The sequence below is a fragment of the Euleptes europaea genome, chromosome 1 (genome assembly GCF_029931775.1).
Source record: "Euleptes europaea isolate rEulEur1 chromosome 1, rEulEur1.hap1, whole genome shotgun sequence".
In the NCBI taxonomy this organism is placed as follows: Eukaryota; Metazoa; Chordata; class Lepidosauria; order Squamata; family Sphaerodactylidae; genus Euleptes; species Euleptes europaea.
The window spans coordinates 64,680,638-64,698,239 of record NC_079312.1 but is presented as its reverse complement, the minus strand read 5'-3'; the positions used below and the strand labels follow the sequence as shown (position 1 = coordinate 64,698,239).

Sequence of the window (17,602 nt, the reverse complement as noted above, 5' to 3'; positions counted from 1 at the left end):
CCCCGCTTGAAACAAAACAAAACTGTGGACTGTCGCCTTCTTCTTTACTGCACTCTATCGCCAAATCCCCGGGTTTGCCGTGTTAGGGCGAGGTATAAGCGAGCACGTGTCCTATACCTGTGCAAGTACACACACAGAGAGAGACAAATACACCAGCTTCACACAAGCAGGTACCAGTTTCAAAGAGCACCACGTCGACCTGCGAATCCAGGAAAGTGATGACTGCCTACGGTTTCAAAAAGCAGATCTGGATTTTAATCCCCTGGTGCTTTCAGGATACCGTAGGCACAAAGCTTGTATAAACAGTTTCAGAAATGAATATCCTGAGCGCACCTGGAGACAAGCTCCCTTGGAATCAATGGGACCTGCTTAGGATGGCGTGCGCTCCCCCCCCCCCACACACACACACCGCTTTCCGCACAGCCCTCTGGACGCGCATGTGTGCACTAAAGTGCGCTGCAGCGCTCACTTTGTCCTGCCGCTGGTGACAGAGGAGCTGGCGCTGGGGCTTGAGCTGCGATCCACAAGTCACTTGCGGGTGCGAGAGAAGCTCTACATGGACCCGCAGGTAATTCGACGCAACCGGCAGGTTGCCGCTGAGCGAGCGGGCGCAGGTGCCACGCGAACGGCTCAGCCTCTGAGACGTTTTGGTCGTGCCCCAGAACTCACGCAAGGGCGAACGCGGAGGCAGCCCTTGCGAAGAAGCGAGGTCTCCTGAGCATGTGCAGAGGGCTGTGGACGCGGAGGCGGCCCGTTTCCCCCCCAAGAGGAGAGCGCTATCGGGCTGCAGCTCTGCCTGCCTCGCCTGACCCGTTCAGGGGCTCGCTGACCAGCAGAGCCTTCTTTCCCCCCCAGGCGGTCCAGCCGTCAAGTGGCCCCCACTTGCCATTCGAGGCATGCCTGACGCGAGGGTTTCCTCCGCATTCCCCCAGAGCCACACACGCCACACTTCCCCGGGAACAGCAGCAAAGCAAAACAATATTGCGGCCCTAGCTTTAAGAAAAAAGAAAACCTCTTCCAGGCTTTCCTCGAGTTGAATGCTAACAGGTCTGGACAGGTTAGGCACAGTATGTTTGCGTTTAAAGAGTGGAGTGGGGGGGGGGAGAGAAGAGAGAGAGAAGAGATGACTTACCCAATTTTGATATAGACAATCCCTAGGCTCAGAACGATGTGGAATATCCAGCGCCTGGTTTTCCTGTTCATATTCCTCGGTTGCTCTTGGCTTTCAGACCAACATGCAAAACTGGATCTTCTTTTTTTTCCCCGCAATAAAAAAAAAGTCGGTTTCTCTCCCCCCCCCCTCCCTCCTTCACACTCTTTGCGCGCTGGTTTAATTTCTCAGACAGTGCAACGCCAGGTCAAAGCGAAGGCAGACAAAACAGACCAGCCCTCGTGCGATCGGAGCCACCCGGAGCGAGCGGGGGGTGTTTGTAAATCCCAAGAGACAATCACCATGGCCCTCCACGGGGTCTCTCTCTCTCTCTCTTCACTCCCTCTCTGCCCTCTCTACTCCGGATTTGTATGCCTGTCACACGTAGCCCTTGGGAGCGCGCTGGGGAATGTATATGCTTTAATAATCTCTGCCTCTCGCAGCACGCAGCAGCAGCCGCCTCTGGAAGGATTTCCCCTCAGGTTCAATGTTACTATCTATCTTTTCCTCTCTTCTTCAGCTTACTTGGGCGTGTTCTCCAAGGGAGGGAGTCGTCCAGTCGGGGTGGGGTGGGGTGGGGGGTGGGAAGGAGAAGAAGTGGAAGACGGGGGGACGGCGGTGGAAGTGGAAGAAAGGATCACCTGCTTGCCCCCCCCCCAAAAAAAAAATCCCGGTGGGAGCAGTGGCGAGTAGGTTTTTCTCTGCGGTTCTGATGAAAAAGAAGGGTTTAGGAGGCGAACTCCAGCGGGTTGAATGGCAGCCCAAGGCACACGATCAATGTCTGATCAATTTCCACTCCACGGGCTTGGGAGGCTCTGTTTGCAGAGAACCACAGGGGCCTTCCTGACCCTCCCGCTGCTTTCTAGGCGATACTCTGGTTTATCTCCTAATCCTGGCCGTCCGCTTCCCTTTATCCCGCTTTCCCTCTCTCCCGGTTCAGGTTGGCGTGTCTTTTCGCCGGTGCGGCTTTTTTTCCTTCTGCTTCTTCTCTAAACTGTCCCACCAGCTGATCGATTGTTTTGCGCCCTGTCAGGGAGGGAGAGGAGCTGAACTTTCCGAGGGCGTGTGTGCGTGCGCAAGAGAGAGGGAGCTACTACAGCGGTATCGCTCTGCCATCCCCATTCGCACACACACACGCACGTGTGTGTTTGGCTCCGTGGGCCCCAAGCGCGCCTCTTTTGCCTCTCTTATGATCCTGCGCGTGTGTGGTTTCGGTCCCCTGCCCGTTTGAGGGTTTCCTTCCCTCGGTTGCAGCCGGTGCTGGAGAGCAGCCCTGGCTCAGCCGCAGCAGCATCTCCCGGCCGAAGGGCGTTCAGGGAACCGGGGCAACCAGCAGCAGAAGCAGCAGCAACCGAGAGCAGCCTCCGCCGCAGCGGCCGAGGGAGCTGCTTAGGAAACAGACCTCTGTTTTGTTCAGCACCACTAGCGAAAAACCTTCGAGCTCGGGACAATTTAGATCCTATCGGCCGCTATTGACGGCGAGGCTAGACTCTCAGACAGGCAGCCCCGGAAGAAAAAGCCCATTGTTGCCTCCACCACTTTTGCCTATATGCTTGGCTTGCCTTTTTCCACTTCTTGTGATTGATTTATTTCCAGGACAAAAGAGGGGGGAGAGGGGGGAGGCTCTCGCCGCTCACCCAGTTCGCAGTCAGGTGTCCTACTAGGGGCTTCTTTGTGGCGGAGCTCAGGGGACTGTTGCGGATCGGGTATCACGGGGATTTTTTTTTTTTTAAACAAGCCCTCCCACCCCCGCGGCCAGCCTTTTCTCTTCCCAGTCGGGAGAAAGTGCAAAGCGAGGGTTTCAAGGAGAAAGGCTTTCCAGCGAGAGCGCGCCTCTGAGACACGCATTGATTCCGTTTGCGCTTGACTCTGCTGGGGTTGGCCCTCCCCTGCTTGATCTACCGTCCCACGCAGCGTAGTCCCACCTGCTTGATCACCTGCCTCCCCAGGTTCTTCTCTGAAGGCAGATTTCCCCTCCCACCCCTGAGTGTACACTCCACCGGCCGGAGGGGATGGGCTTCTGTGTGGCTAGCGGGACTTGTGACTGCTGTTATGACCATGAGCTTATTATTGTACCCTTATCACACACACAAGGGAGGATTCCTCAAATGATAACAGGGGTGTGGCACTGATGGAAACTGCGCAGCTTTGGGCACATTTTTTATTATTATTATTATTTTTATTGTAAAGCACTGTTGTCTGAGATGTCCCCACGGAAACAGGTGATCCAGAATGTAATTTAGCACCTTTGACAGAGTTATGAGTAGGCGAGCAATTTGCAAATACTTTTAATTCCACTGATCTGACAAAACGCCTGAGCGCGGATCTGCAGCCCTCGAGGGCAACGGCAGCTATTATTTACTAGGGCAGAGATCCACATTCCAAACGCGAAGGGCTCTTCTTCTCTGCCTTCTCCAGCCGGAGAGGGAGAGAGGAGGCGCGCCGGCGTTGCATTATTCTGAACCGCTTATGTCAGGAAATAGTCATTTGGACGGAACGATGCCAAGGAGGTTTATTGATTTACTGGTCCCTCATCCGCCCCCCGCCCCCCGAGTTTTTGAGCCCACTTCAGGCGACAGCTGTTGCATATGTAACCAAACATCACATTTTATATTGCACGGAGAACAGCGTTCTTGCACCCAGCTAACACGAGGAATACCCCACCCTCCGGGGGGGGGGGAATCCCTCCAGGTAAGTAAAGGAACAAGAATAGATCAACTGAAGTTTTTTTTCCCCCACCGACACAGAAAAGCATTAGTTTTCTTTGTAAATGCGCCACCTAGTGGAATTAAAGATGCCCAGCAGGAACTGGGGAATTGCTAATAAAGTGACCGTTAAAGCAAAATGCTTTCATCGGAAGGTCATTTTACTTTACTTTAACAGTGTCCAATACCAGGGTGGATTGGGATTTTGCTGGGAATGGAGGCTGGGGGAAGCCTCGGCTGCAAGCCAATCATGATAATGTCTCTTTTTATATATATATTTTTCCTTTCCTGACTCAGGAGATTGTTATGTAGGTGATTGGGTGGAGGGCTGTTGTCACAGATCAGGGCCTAACTTGAAATGATACAAGTGTAAGCACTCAGTTTTCCCCCAGACTTTGATTAATATGTGTCTGTCCCTCCCCCAATGGAGAATTTAAATGGAATAATTTAAGGGGAAACAGGCCCTCCCACAAGAAGCAGAAAATAGAAGGAAATTCCAAGGATGAAATATCCCATTATAAGATGGGGACCGATGGCTAGACAGCATCACTCCTGAGAAAGATAACAAATGTCACCATGCCATGTTGCAGCCCAAAAGGCTAACAAACTGCATTCTCACTTTTGGGTACCACAGTCCCCGAAGTTGAGAAGGATTCAGAGGGAAGTTAGGAAGGGGCAGGAAAATGAGGTGCTGGAAACAGAAAATCCAAATGACATTGGCCGATGTTCTTTTAAAGGATACCAGTGCGGGAGAACCCCAAATTTGGTATCCTGATAAAATAAGTTGTATCATAAGCCAGGACAAATAGATGCTGAAGAGGATACTGCAGTCTTGCAACTGCTATACCGATGCAAATCGCAACAAGGTAGATTGGTCAAAGTTAACTATTTTTAAAGCCTCACAAGAGGGAGAAATGCTTAACTTGCCTGTTGAAATCTTTGGGACTTAAAATAGCTAGTGCCCATTTAATGAAGTCAAACATTGGCTGGCTTCGAGGTGCTGGTTGATAGAGAGTACATATAATTATCAGAGAGAACTAATCTGTACGTTTAGGGTTATTAAACCCCAAAGCATTTCATCTCTTTGTCCCATAAGATATTTACTATGCTGCAAAAGCAGATGTGCTGCAGGGACAGAAGCGGTTTCTTTCCAATATGATATATTCACGTTCACCAGATGCTTACCGGGAGACTGCCTTTCCACCTCTTTATTTAGCAGCGGCAACCTTCCCCTGAACAAAGATAACAGGTCAAAGCTCCACCCAAAAACCATTTATCATGTGTTTCCACATTTGTATTCCTATTGTTAATTGTCTGTCGGGGTTGCCTTTGGGGTGAGACCGTGCAACAGTTTAATACACTGTTAGGACAGCATCCAGTGCTTGGAATTCAATGATAAATTCTTTCAGGAGACACAAAAGGAGGCCTTCTGGCTCTCGGTAAAGTCCATCTTGGGACTGAAAACTAGACTGGCCCTCTGCTTTTAGTGTAGATACAATTTTGCTTTTCAGTGTCAAGATTCAAATCCACTGGCTGCGCTGAGCAAGGAAGCTTACACAATGACCGTACACAATGGTTGGCTCTGGTCAGGGTTATTAATGTCTCATTTTTCATATGTATAAAGAGTTACTCAAGCAATAGCAACAACACCAACCAAACCCCCCCTCCCCCAAGCTTGGCCTCTCTGTTTGAATTGAAGAGATAAGGTTGTTAAAAGCCCTTTTGGTAACTAGATCCTAAATATACATGCCACCACAGCCCTCCCTTTTTTATCAAACTGCTCTGGTTTGTTGTCAAAACACCTCCTCAACAGCCAGCCTGGAAAATCTTCGCAATGGCAGGATGGGACAAAAATCACAAAAGTTGCAGAGTATTTGAACTATCTTCTAATCTAAACACAACTAATAAAAGCAGTCATAAACACGGTTTCTTTTCCATGCTAAGTCCCATAGCATCAAAAATATTCTTTAAAAAAAAACAACCCAAGGTCAGAGAAAGTTCTTCATGAGGTTGTTACAAGGCATGCAAGCTTTCTGAAAAACCCTTGTCTATTTTTGTGATAAAAAACTAGATGGACAAATCTTACCAACCTTTTATTATGCATCTGTCCAAGATCTCAAGATCTGACACTCACTCTCTGTCCACTGTGACAGTACTAATGGGGTACTTTCATTCCTCATTGGATCAAACTCAGTAGATCTGCTTGTGCTCAGCCGAAGACCAGGAGGAAAGGCCCACAGGAGGACATCAGCCTGTAGATTCTGAAGCAGCTCCTTGCCACAGTCATCTCAGGTAGGTACTTTGAGCTCCAAGATAATTATGTGCTTCTCAGACTACTGTTGGCTCTGAAGCTTGGAGGAGTTAGGTTACTCCAGGGGAGAGAGACAGGGAGTTATGCTGACCAAGAGCCAAGGGAGGAAGTCTGGATACAGGTGCCGGCTTTCACTTTTAAAGTTTGCTCACAAACCTGCCTTAAAGGAATGCATCCTTAGACACTACCCAAGTCTGTGTTGTCTTAATTAATCCTGGAAGGTAGTGCTTGTATTTCCAGTCTGACGATCTGGTTACCCTTACTGCCGAGACCTCGGTTTTGCCATTTCTATTTTTAAAATTTATCTACAAGTGTGATTCAGTTGAAGTGTCATTCCAGTTTTCAGCCATGGTTCTAATCCTCAGAAACGTGCAGTCCAAGGAAAGCAGCATAATAAATGCATGAAAATCAAAAGAGAAGAATGATCGTATGTTGTTGGCATGCACCTCTTTGGATATTTAAAAAGAAAATGTTTCTTTCTTCTTTAGTGTTTGAAACAAGTTTGGGTAAGAATGCTTGAGCTAGATATGATTACGCTTTGCTGGAAGTGTCAATCCCGAAGGTCCCTGCCATGGAAGAGCAACCAGGTAACCAAGGTTCAAAAAGAACAGTGGCTAATGTAAATGGGAAGGTCAAACGGGAATGGGATACAAAAGCAGAAAAGACAGCAGAAAGAAGGCATGTAGTCTATAAGAAGCACAGGAATGCAAGGGGAACAGCCTTGAGAGGTCTGGGAAATGGGAAAAAATTTCCAGGGTCAACGTCGATTCTAAGGCTGCAGTCCTGGGGGGGGGATCTCCACAGGAGCCGGCATGACCCTGTGGCACTTTATCATGGTGTGACCCTGTGGGCACTTTATTATGGAAGAGAACGGCCGTGCCAGCATGGGGGAGGCATTCCTGGGGGTGGAGCTTCCTTTAGGCAGCTTCCACAGCCCTTTCAGCTCAGGAACGCCACCTTGAGTGATGGCGGGGCTGCGCCATCTTTTTGGGTGGTGTAGCCTCGCTTTTTCCAATGGGGAATTTTCCCCCGTTTCCCCTTATTTTATTTTTTAAAAGGTTTTTTTTTCTCCACAGGGCCTCAGAGGAAGCAGCGTGGCTCCGCCACTCCCAGCCGCCGCTGATCTACCCCCCCCCCCTTTAGGAATGAGCTGCCCATAGAGTTCATTGAAATTACTGGGCTTAGAAAGATGCAACTCTGCTTGGTATTTACTAAAAGATGGTTTATTTGAGGCTGTTGGACAGGACAAGCGTGAGTGTAGCTACACCTCTGTAACATGGCTTTGCAGAGATGCAGCACATGTAGCAAGGAATTAGGGATGCCAACCTCCAGTTAGTAGTTGGAGATCTCCTGCTATTACAACTTATCTCCACCTGAAAGAGATCAGTTCCCCTGGAGAAAATGGCTGCTTTGGCAATTGGACTCTATGGCATTGAAGTCTCTCCCTTCCCCAAACCTTGCTCTCCTCAGGCTCCACCCCAAAAACCTCCCACCAGTGGTGAAGAGGGACCTGGCGACTCTACAAGGAATAGAAAAAGGAAAGGAGCTTATTAGTCAAGGCTTGGGCAAGCTGAAGTTTAGATGAAGGCCAGCACCTGAGAAAAGGGGCCTATACCATTACCTTTCTTGGGATGCAACATTTATCTCAAATAGCCTAGCTATTAGTAAACAGCAACATGAGATCCAAAAAGGAGTTGGTGTGGTGTAATGGTGAAAGCAGCAGACTAAACCTTGATATCCCCAGCTGTAAAGTTCATCTTGGGACAGCAAGTCTCTCTCTCAGCCTAGTCAGCTAGTCAGGGTTGTTGAGAACCTAGTCAGGGTTGTTGTGAGGAAAAATTGGAGGGAAAACCACAACTGTCACCCTGAGCTGTTTGGGTAAAACAAAAATGTGATTTATAGAAATAGAAATGAATTTTCCATATGTCCCTAGAAAGAGGGGAGAAGTAATGCATTTAAAACACAGCTGTTCAAGCAAATATTTTGTAGGTAAAATATGAAGTTAAGCACGCTTCAACCTACATACACCCTGATCGCTGCAGATTTACTCAAGATCTATTTTTACACTATGCTGATATTCATCTGTCAAAAATTGTCCACACAGGGTCAAACAAACAGCTCTCTGGAAACATGCTCACCTACAAAATATTTATGCATATGGATGGTATAGGGATAGGAGCATGTTCACAAAGCACTGCTCCAGTGGGACTATGTATACCCATCCATCAAACAAAAGTAAAGTGTACATCTAAGAGGGCACACTGTGTTTTTCTATAATTGAACACCTACACAGTGTTGCAAAATAAATGAGGCCCTTGCTTACATGAGGGCAATGCTTGCTGAGTCATCAAAGCATACATGTCTTGAGCATTCTGGACTAAACCATGAAGCTAATTTTTGTTTATGCCAAGTTTTACTTCTGTTAGACACTGTTTGCATCAGTTTGCAAGCGTCTTTTCCAAACAATAATTTAGGAGTAAATGAAAGGAACTTATCACACATATCATTGTGAGAGCTGTCAACTTAATGCCATATTTAGGGGGGGGGAATCGAGTACTGACATGTTCCTTCTGTGGTTCAGAGAAATGTTACGTCTGGGGAAATGAATAAAGGTTAACCAGTTAGCAGTGTTCATCTTTTGACCAAGAGTGCCATATAGGAAAATCTTCTGGTCTCAATAATGGAGAGTTTCTTGTGATATAACATTTCCCATGGCAACAATTCTTGCGGAAATACACCTTTAAAACTACATTAGATTATAATGAAAATTAATTTTAATGAAATTTAATTAATTAAAAATTAAAAAATATATATTAGAATTGGTCATCCCCATGTAATTATTTTTCTAGATCAATCCCATGAGCAAAAGCTGGGGGGGGGATATAGAATTTTTAAATAATAATAATTTATTTATTTTTAACTCTAATAATTACAGAGCATTAAACAATAAGCCTAGCATCAAGGTATGTTTGCTTTAAAAAAAAGGATTCGAGAATGATCATGCCAATCCTCTGCTACCCACACCCACAACAGCATCTAACCAATTTATACACACACTTACAGCCCATTCCTGAGCTGACGGCGTACGCAGACCGTGGGGAAGAGGCGCAGCTGCGCCTCCTCCTAAGCCATTTTGCGTATGCCGTTAAACAAAAACAAAAAAGCCGTTTCATGGCTTTTGTTTGTTTGTTTGTTTAACCAGGGCCTGTCGCCCCATAGGGAACAGCGAGGCTGCCCCTGCTAAAAAGCGTACTGGGCCGAACCAGGATAGGAAGCCGCCTAACCGGTGGTTCCTCCCCCCGGCCCGGCCCTGGAATGCCCCCCTGCACCAGCGCTGCCACTCTATGCCGTGGCCTGCACCACGGAGAGACCGCGTTGGCAGAAGGGCGAGGCGTGGTCCCGTGGTACTCGGCCGCCGGCAGGACTGGCCTCGCCACCAGCGTAACTGCGTGTAAATCCATGATTACACGCACTTATGCTGGCGGGGAGGTCACGCCGCCTCCTATGAGGTTTCAGCTGAAATCTCAGGAATGGGCTGTAATTCACAGTTGCAGGAATTACTTATACCAAGTTCCAAAAAAAATCAGAGGGGGAAGGAAATGGAATATTAAAAAGAAAGGACAGGAAATACATGGAAAATAACTGCAAAGGAAACAATGGTAGCTTTTATTCCCCATGAAATTGGAGTAAACTCTTCTCTTTTAAACCAGAATTGTCTTTACAATCATACTTCATGGACCAAAAGGTGGAAGCACCTCCTCAAACTGTATTCATTCGAATTCTTTTGTGCGGCTGGCAACATTTCTTAAAGAATATCACATACTTCATTCTTCTTAGTGTTGAGCAGTATGTCCACACAGAAAGTTACTTGTTTTGTTTTTTAATATCCTGCTCTCACCCATTGCTCAGGGTTTTAGAATCTGCAGCAATGCTTCTGAATCAGAGCGGGATTTCTTGTTCTATATAGCCCTGTATAATGTTGTAGGTCCCTGTACATGAATGCAGTACAGAAGCTGGTAGGCAGATTAGCTAGTAGTGAGTAGGAGTTTCAAAAAGCATGCACAAATTAGATTTTTTTAAAACCCTCTTTTTGAGTGCTGTGCTGAGATTGAAAACTATCTGGTTTAGAAATGCAGTCTGTTATGACATCAGAATTGGATGAGTTTAGTAAAATGTGGCTTGTGTCTTGCCTACAAACCATTGTTGTAACTACAGCTTAATCCTGACAAGAAACGAACTGAAAATTGCCATTTCCTCTGATTTGGATGTCAAAATGAGTTACTCTTTGTTCTGAACTAGACGGCTTTGCTGACTGCATACAAAAGAAATTTCAAAATGCAGGCAAGACTTAGGATGTCTTTTTAAATACTTCCAGGAAGACAAAGGCAAAGCCAAGCAAGTTGCAATTAAAATGTGTATAAAATTTGTTTTTTTCATTCAGAAGTTTCTGGTAAAAAAATCTCCAGCGTTTCAAAAATCTTCCCTGGCAGCATTTGTTTTTAAGATCAAATACTATGTAGCTTTCCCTTTCCAGTATAACAGGAGCTACTTGAGGCAGGAGCATTTGGAAACATATTGAGGATTTTTACAACAAATATTCTGCATTAAAAAGGGAATTTCATACTTGGTGTTTAATTTCCCCTCTTTCAGCGCTGCTTTTTTACTTCTTCTACAGTGTTTGGTCCCCTGCAGGAGCATTCACAGTGGCAATGGAACATCTACAGGGGGAGATTTTCCATTCTTTCCTCCCTATCCCTCATGCCTGCTATCTAGGTTTGTCAACCTCCAGGTACTAGCAGGAGATCTGCTATTACAACTGATCTCCAGCCGATAGAGATTGGTTCACCTGGAGAAAATGGCCGCTTTGGTAACTGGACTCTATGGCATTGAACTCCCTCCCCTCCCCAAACCCCACCCTCCTCAGGCTCCACCCCAAAAATCTCCCACCAGTGGCGAAGAGGGACTTGGCAACCTTACCTACTGGGCTCAAGGCAGCAGCGGCTGCTCCAGGACTGAGAGGGGCCCCTTGCAAGAAGACAGTAGGAGCCTGAGGGGCCCCAGCAGGAGTGGGGTGCACCACCTGCAGGAGAGTCTGATGCAGAAGCCAGCAGATTGGCAGTCTGTCCAGGATAACACCATCAGAAAGTCCTCTGCTGCTTAGAAAAGTGTAGTTTATTTCACAGTGCAAAGATATAATACAGATACTTCTTACACACTCTCCGCTCATAGCACCCCACACAGAGCTTCAGTTCCACTCCATTATATACACCTGGTGGACGCAGCCACCAATCACAGTAGATGCCTAGTCATTCTGACATGGCTCCTGTATTGCATCAGCCTCCTGGTCATAACCAGATCAGGCCAGCTCCCTCTAGCTCTCCAGGGACTTTCCAGGCTGATTGCATCATTACTAGATCCATCTGATCTAACCTGCGCCTGTCAAACTAATCTGACAGCCTTGTAATCTTGACAGTCTCCCTCCCACCAGACAGCATCTGAGTATAATAGTAGGAGGTTTGCCAGCCCAGGACATTAGCTGGGGGCATGGGGGACAACAAGGGCCTCTGGCTAGCCCAATATAAACCCAGATGGGTGGGGCAAGGCAAGGAAGGGGTTAAGAGAGGAATGAGGCTCAGAGAAGGGAGGGGTGGTGCTGGGCTTGGCCAGTGTGGGCAGAGCCAAGTCAAAAGGTGGGGAGGTGAGGAAGCCAAGCAGGCTGGGAAAGGCTGAGGAGAAGCCGATAAGGAAGGAAGAGGAATCTAAAGGAGAAGCTGGGGCCTAGCTACCAAACTATGGTTGGCCAGGTAGAACTGCCCCAAGGCAGAGGAAAAGCTCAGCCCACTGAGGTTTTGAAAGGGCAGAAGCAGGTGGGTGAATGGAACTGTGCTTGTGAGGAAGCCTTGTGGACGTTGCTAAACCCAATAAAAAGGCAATTAAGGGAAACCATTGTGTCTGGTGAGTCTCTGCTGCTTATGGAAGCCAGTTATGACGTCCCACTGCCCTCTAGGAGGGGGCACCCCCCACCTTTTGGCTTCTGCATTCCACCCTCTCGTCTGCTTCTCCTTGTGTGCTGTGCCAACTGAAGACCTCCTGGTTTAAAACTGCAGTTAGGTAAAATGTCTGAACTGGATAAATATATTGAGGTTTATTTTTGGCCTAAAAACCAGGATTCTAAACCATGATTTAATCCTGACAAGAAGCATTATTTGGTCTGATTTTGACATCACAGCAAATTGCTGTTTGTAACAGACTAGGAGAAAGGGCTGGCAACCACATACCCTGAGGCATAGGGCTTCTAGCAGGGCCCATTGCTACTCACCCCTTCGCCCACTCACTTGCTAGTGCTCCAGCACATGTGCATGCACAGCTGGATGCACTGGCTAGTGCCAAACGGGAAATGGTTGAAGGCAGCTGTGAGCATGGACAGTGGAAGGTCTTGCAAGCAGGCAGGAGAAGGGCACACAGGCAGGTGAGAGGCATGAGAGTGGGTGGGAGGGAAGGCGGATGCAAGGGAGGGTGTCTGGTAGTGAGGAGAGGACGGGGCAGCAAGTTCTCAGGGTCTCCCCAAACATGGAACAAGCTCTGCTAGGAGATGTTCACTCTATGAGACACACGCACAAAAGCCCAAGGCTTCTAACTAAGAGTCGTCTGAATGTAACTCCTGTGTGTGTGTAGGCAGGACTTCTCTGGGGGCAGGTCGTTCTGTTGCATCTCTGCATCATCAGTGGCAAAACTGCTCATCTCCAGAGGTGGCTGAATGGAACAGGAAGGGCAGAGATGCAGAGGGGAGCCATGGGGACTCACAGGCCTACTTCTTGTGACACACTACCAGTTCTCCAGCAGCACACAGGAATGTATCCTCCTTACAATTTGGGAATTAATGAAGGATCTAAGAGCCAGACATGTGGCTATGTCCTCCCAAGCATTTTGTGTTTCAAGGAAAAGGGATTTTAAGAAGTGCTTACCTGTCTTAGCATCCTACCTTGGCTGCAAGCATCTAGTTGCATCAGAGAAGCTAAAGTAGGTCGCGCAGCCCATTTTTAAGTTTGCTGAAAAAGTTTCAAATGTGAATACACTTTAAATGCTGCTGATCTTTGCGTGATTCTTGAATAATATCAGGTTAGGAACCCTGGTGTAGTTGAAAGGACATTGAAACGAACCCAGGTATTAGCTGTTAAATTACTTCACCACTTGGACTACCCTACACATGCCATCAGTGGGGGCAGGAGGGAAAGTAATCATTCTTGGGATTTTCACCTTATCTAAGACCATCGTGAACATCCAGGAATTCTCAACTGCCTGGCTTTGCCAAAAATTAAATAGTTGTAATAGCTTACTTCCTGCCATTATAGCAACAGCCTCTCTATTTATTTTCATGCTGTGCAGCCTCCTAAAAATAGGAGCGTTTTTACTTCTTATGAGCTTACAGTATAGCATTATATTATATAATCTTTGATCACCTTTCAATGTTATGTGAATGTTGATGACTCTCAAAGAGTCATTCTACCTGTCTGGCTTTTAAATACTCTACTGCAGATATTTAGGGTCATACAAACATTTTGGTTACCCAAGAGTTCAAGGGAGTTGATATCATGCAGCTACCTTGTAAGTGAACTTATCACTGTTAGTCCACCCACCAAGGTTTTTCCTCAGGATAATGGCTGTTTGGGTGATTCATCTTACAGACTCTGCCCTTCCTTATTTGCACAAAATATCCTACACCCGGCAATAATTTCTGGGTCAGGCTGATGCCATGCATGTGATTTCCTTTTGGACATGGAGACAAGGAAAGATCAAGTTAAAGGTTAGACCTGCATAGGTCAGCCTACCACACTTCAACTTCTAGATCATTTCAAGTGCTACTAATAGGATGTTATCAGACCACTGAGTATTTTTCTGGGGTACAGCAGATTGCCTGGGTGAGTCAGAGTTGACTGTTGTCTCACCAAGCAAGGGAAGAAATCGCCCTGCTGTTGTGCTGGAAACTTTCACCGCTTCTGTCTCTAGTGGAAAACAGTTATCACTAACACATCCTGGCCTGTAATTTGCCTCATTTATTATTGTCTAGCACTGGCTTAGAAATGCACAATAAGCACTCCAGGACTGACATAGGGATGCAGTTCTTGAAGGAAACATAATTCACAGATGCCAAGAACTTGCAGAGTTTTTTTCCCCTCACTCAATCTGAGACACACCTTCAGGACTATGAAATATATAGTTCAAGCAAACCTGGGAGCTGAGAAAAAGAATGGCCAATGTAGAATAATAACTGAATGCAATTAAAAACAAAACAAAACAGTAGACCTGGAATGTTCCTGTTTCCATCACAGGTCCCTACAAAATGGGGAAATAACAAAGGTTGAATGATTTAACGATAATATATTACATAGTGTTGGAAGCTAAAATAAAAGCTATAGGTCTCTACTTAGAATTTAGCCATTCTGTGTTCGATGGCGCTTGTTCTCAGATAACAAGCGCCATCGAACACAGAATGGCTATTAACAGATTTAAAATTGCATCCTGGTCAAGTATGGGGGGGGCAAAAAAAGGATGGAACTCAGTGATGCCACAAATGCAGGAACATTCGCAGTGGCAATGGAACATCTACAGGGCGAGATTTTCAGTTCTTTCCTCCCTATCCCTCATGCCTGCTATCTAGGGCTGTCAACCTCCAGATACTAGCTGGAGATCTCCTGCTATTACAACTGATCTCCAGCCAATAGAGATCAGTTCACCAGGAGAAAATGGCTGCTCTTGCAATTGGACTCTATGGTATTGAAGTCCCTCCCCTCCCCAAACCCCACCCTCCTCAGGCTCCACCCCAAAAACATCCTGCCCGTGGCAAAGAGGGACCTGGCAACCCTACTGCTATCTCTCCTCCCCCCACCAGAGGGCTTGTAAAAACCCTATAATACTGACTTTTTGTAAAGGTAAAATCAGTTCTGATGGGAAAGGGGGGATTGTGCTGAGATGTGGGCAGAGCAGTTCAGAAATCTCCAACTTCCTGAACACTGTGCCCCACTTTTATCCCAAGGGGGACCCACAGTGGCTTACAACATTCTCCCCCCCCCTCCATTTTATCCTCACAACAGCCCTGTGATGCAAGTTAAGCTGAAAGTGTGTGACTGGCCCTCAGTTTCATGGGAAAGTGGAGATTCGATCCTGGGTCTCCCAGATCCTAGTCCAACTCTAACCACTACACCACGCTGACTCTCAATAATGTGATGTCAAGTAAGGTTCTCAAGAGTCAAATAAGTGTGGACTGATATTTCTGGAAAGACTGGAACAGCGCAGGTTCAGGAAAACTGGAACAAACCAAGGGAGACTGCAGAAGGCAAGAGTAGGAGTACAGATGGAAAATGACGTTATGTGGATGCTCTGAGGACACCCCCCCCCCCATTTGAGAGTGGTGGAGGCACTTCATTCCATGTGAAGGCAGCCCAAAAGCATACGAGGATTTGGGACTCTTCAATAATTTCCAGTTATGTGGAGCATATATATGTTCCAGCTGCATCGTCCACAATTTAGATCGAGTTGAAAAGAGCCCTCATGTTCTGAACGATTTGAAGCCAGAGGTTGCAGACTGTTTGCCATTCAGAGGAAATGACTACAGCTTTTCCTATAGTAAAAAAGACCCACAGGCAATTGAAGGTGACAGTTGTGTCCAGTTGAAATAGGGTGTGTGTAGGGAGGGTATGCAGTCGCAGAGGTTAAATTTGCAGTCAAACTGCCTTTTGTTTCTAAGAGGCCATGGAGAATGGGGCATTGTCAAAAACAATATTTAAAACAAACTGATTAGCATCTCACCCTGAAAGCTATTTAACTGGGCCAAGCTAGTTGTCATGCATTCTGCAGTTGCAGACTGAGGTGGTTGTAGAAAGGTGAAGTAGCAGGGCGGGGGGATGTTTTATGCTTTGCATGTATTGTAACTCTTAAAAAAAAACACCTCTTTTTAAAGTTGTTCTAATGAGGTATGTTTGGCAGAGGGGTTTATTTTAATGGTTTTCTCTTTTATCAGGTTTGTTTTAAATTGTCAGGTTTGTTTTAAATTATCAGGTTTGTTTAAAGGGCCTTGGCGGCCCTTGTAAGGGCAGAAAGGCAGGATAGACATTTTGTAAAGAAACAAAAGAAATGTATGGTACCACTTCAAGCTGCAGGTGGGAAATCCCACTTTGGAATATCATGCTATGTTTTTTTGTTTGTTTGTTTGTTTTAACTTCCTGCAAACCAGCCAGCAGCGCAAACGAAGAGGCGCGGGAGAAAACCCTCCTTCCCGCGGAGATGCTCTGGGAACCTCCAAAGCTGCCGGCCCCTCCAGGCGGGCGCGTGCTGCTGCCCCGCTGTTCCGCCTTCCTCCCTGGGCGCTGCGGCCAGGAGACCAACAAAAGCAACCGACTCATCACCGCCACACAGCATCTGTAGGAACCGAACCGTCGCTCAGGGAGCCATCCGTGATTTCCTTCCCGGAGCCACCCCCATCAAGCTCGAAGCGCGAACAGACCAGTAGCTAATTCCCAGTGGGTCGCCTCGTTCGTCTGTCTGCGGCAGCAGAAAAGGGCCAGAGTCCAGGAGCACCTTCAAGACTCACAACAATATTTTCTGGCAGGGTGGGAGCTTTCGGGAGCCACAGCTCACTTCGTCCGATATTTTTGCTCGTCTTTAAGGTGCTACTGGACTCTTGCTCTTTTCTACTCGACCAGTAGCTGTACGGCAATGGCTTGGCAAGAACTACAGTTCCCGGGAGGCTCAACAACACCGGAAATATTTGTGCTGGTTAGGCGGCGGGCCAGGAAGAGGCGGAGGACAGAGCGCGCGCGCGGGTCTATTTTCTCGGGCGCAGGTCAAGCGTTTGTTCAAATCCCTGCAGAAGAGTAGCGGCGCCTCTATGTAGGGCTTAGCATTAGTCTAATAAAACGGGCTGGTTAAGAGGCTCCTGCATCCTTGCAGAGCTCCCTCCTAGTAAAAGCGCAAAAGAAACTGGCACAGGGGCGTCGTTTTTCTTGCAGATTTCATCTCGCCCCCACGCGCGCGCTCACGCACACCCCCCGCTATGGAATAGGGGTCGTTTTGTTCTTGCAACTTCTCGCGAGGCAGGAATTCAGCAGACAGACAATAGTCGCTGCGGGAAAGTCTTCACCTAAACGATTAGAATTGATTATTTTTATGCCTGGTGCTCGGGGGTGGAGGGAGAGGCCGAGGACGTGCGCTTTTGGGAAAGTGGCACGGCGTATGGATTTAACGTGATTTAATCAGGGCAGGACCCCCCTGCAAGGACATCTCCGAGCCGGAATGACTCACAGTTCCTCGGTGGTGGGGGCGGCGTGGTAGGAGCGGCGTAGACATCACCCTCGATGCGCGTGCGTAAAGGATGAGGTCACCCTGGCATATTCCAGAGAGCTGAGCATTGTCTGCAATCAAACTTCTGCATTAAAAAAT

The 17,602-nt window shown here is 47.3% G+C and overlaps 1 protein-coding gene across 1 annotated transcript in view; it reads right to left on the bottom strand.

Moving 5' to 3' along the window:
- WNT7A (Wnt family member 7A) overlaps positions 1 to 1,236 on the bottom strand; it is a 50,900-nt gene extending 49,664 nt beyond the window's left edge. Inside the window, exon 1 of the mRNA XM_056852411.1 lies at positions 1,133 to 1,236. Within this exon, the coding sequence (XP_056708389.1) occupies positions 1,133 to 1,203 (71 nt within the window). The 5' untranslated portion in view covers positions 1,204 to 1,236. The remainder of the gene's footprint in view (positions 1 to 1,132) is intronic.
- Positions 1,237 to 17,602: the final 16,366 nt, after the last annotated feature.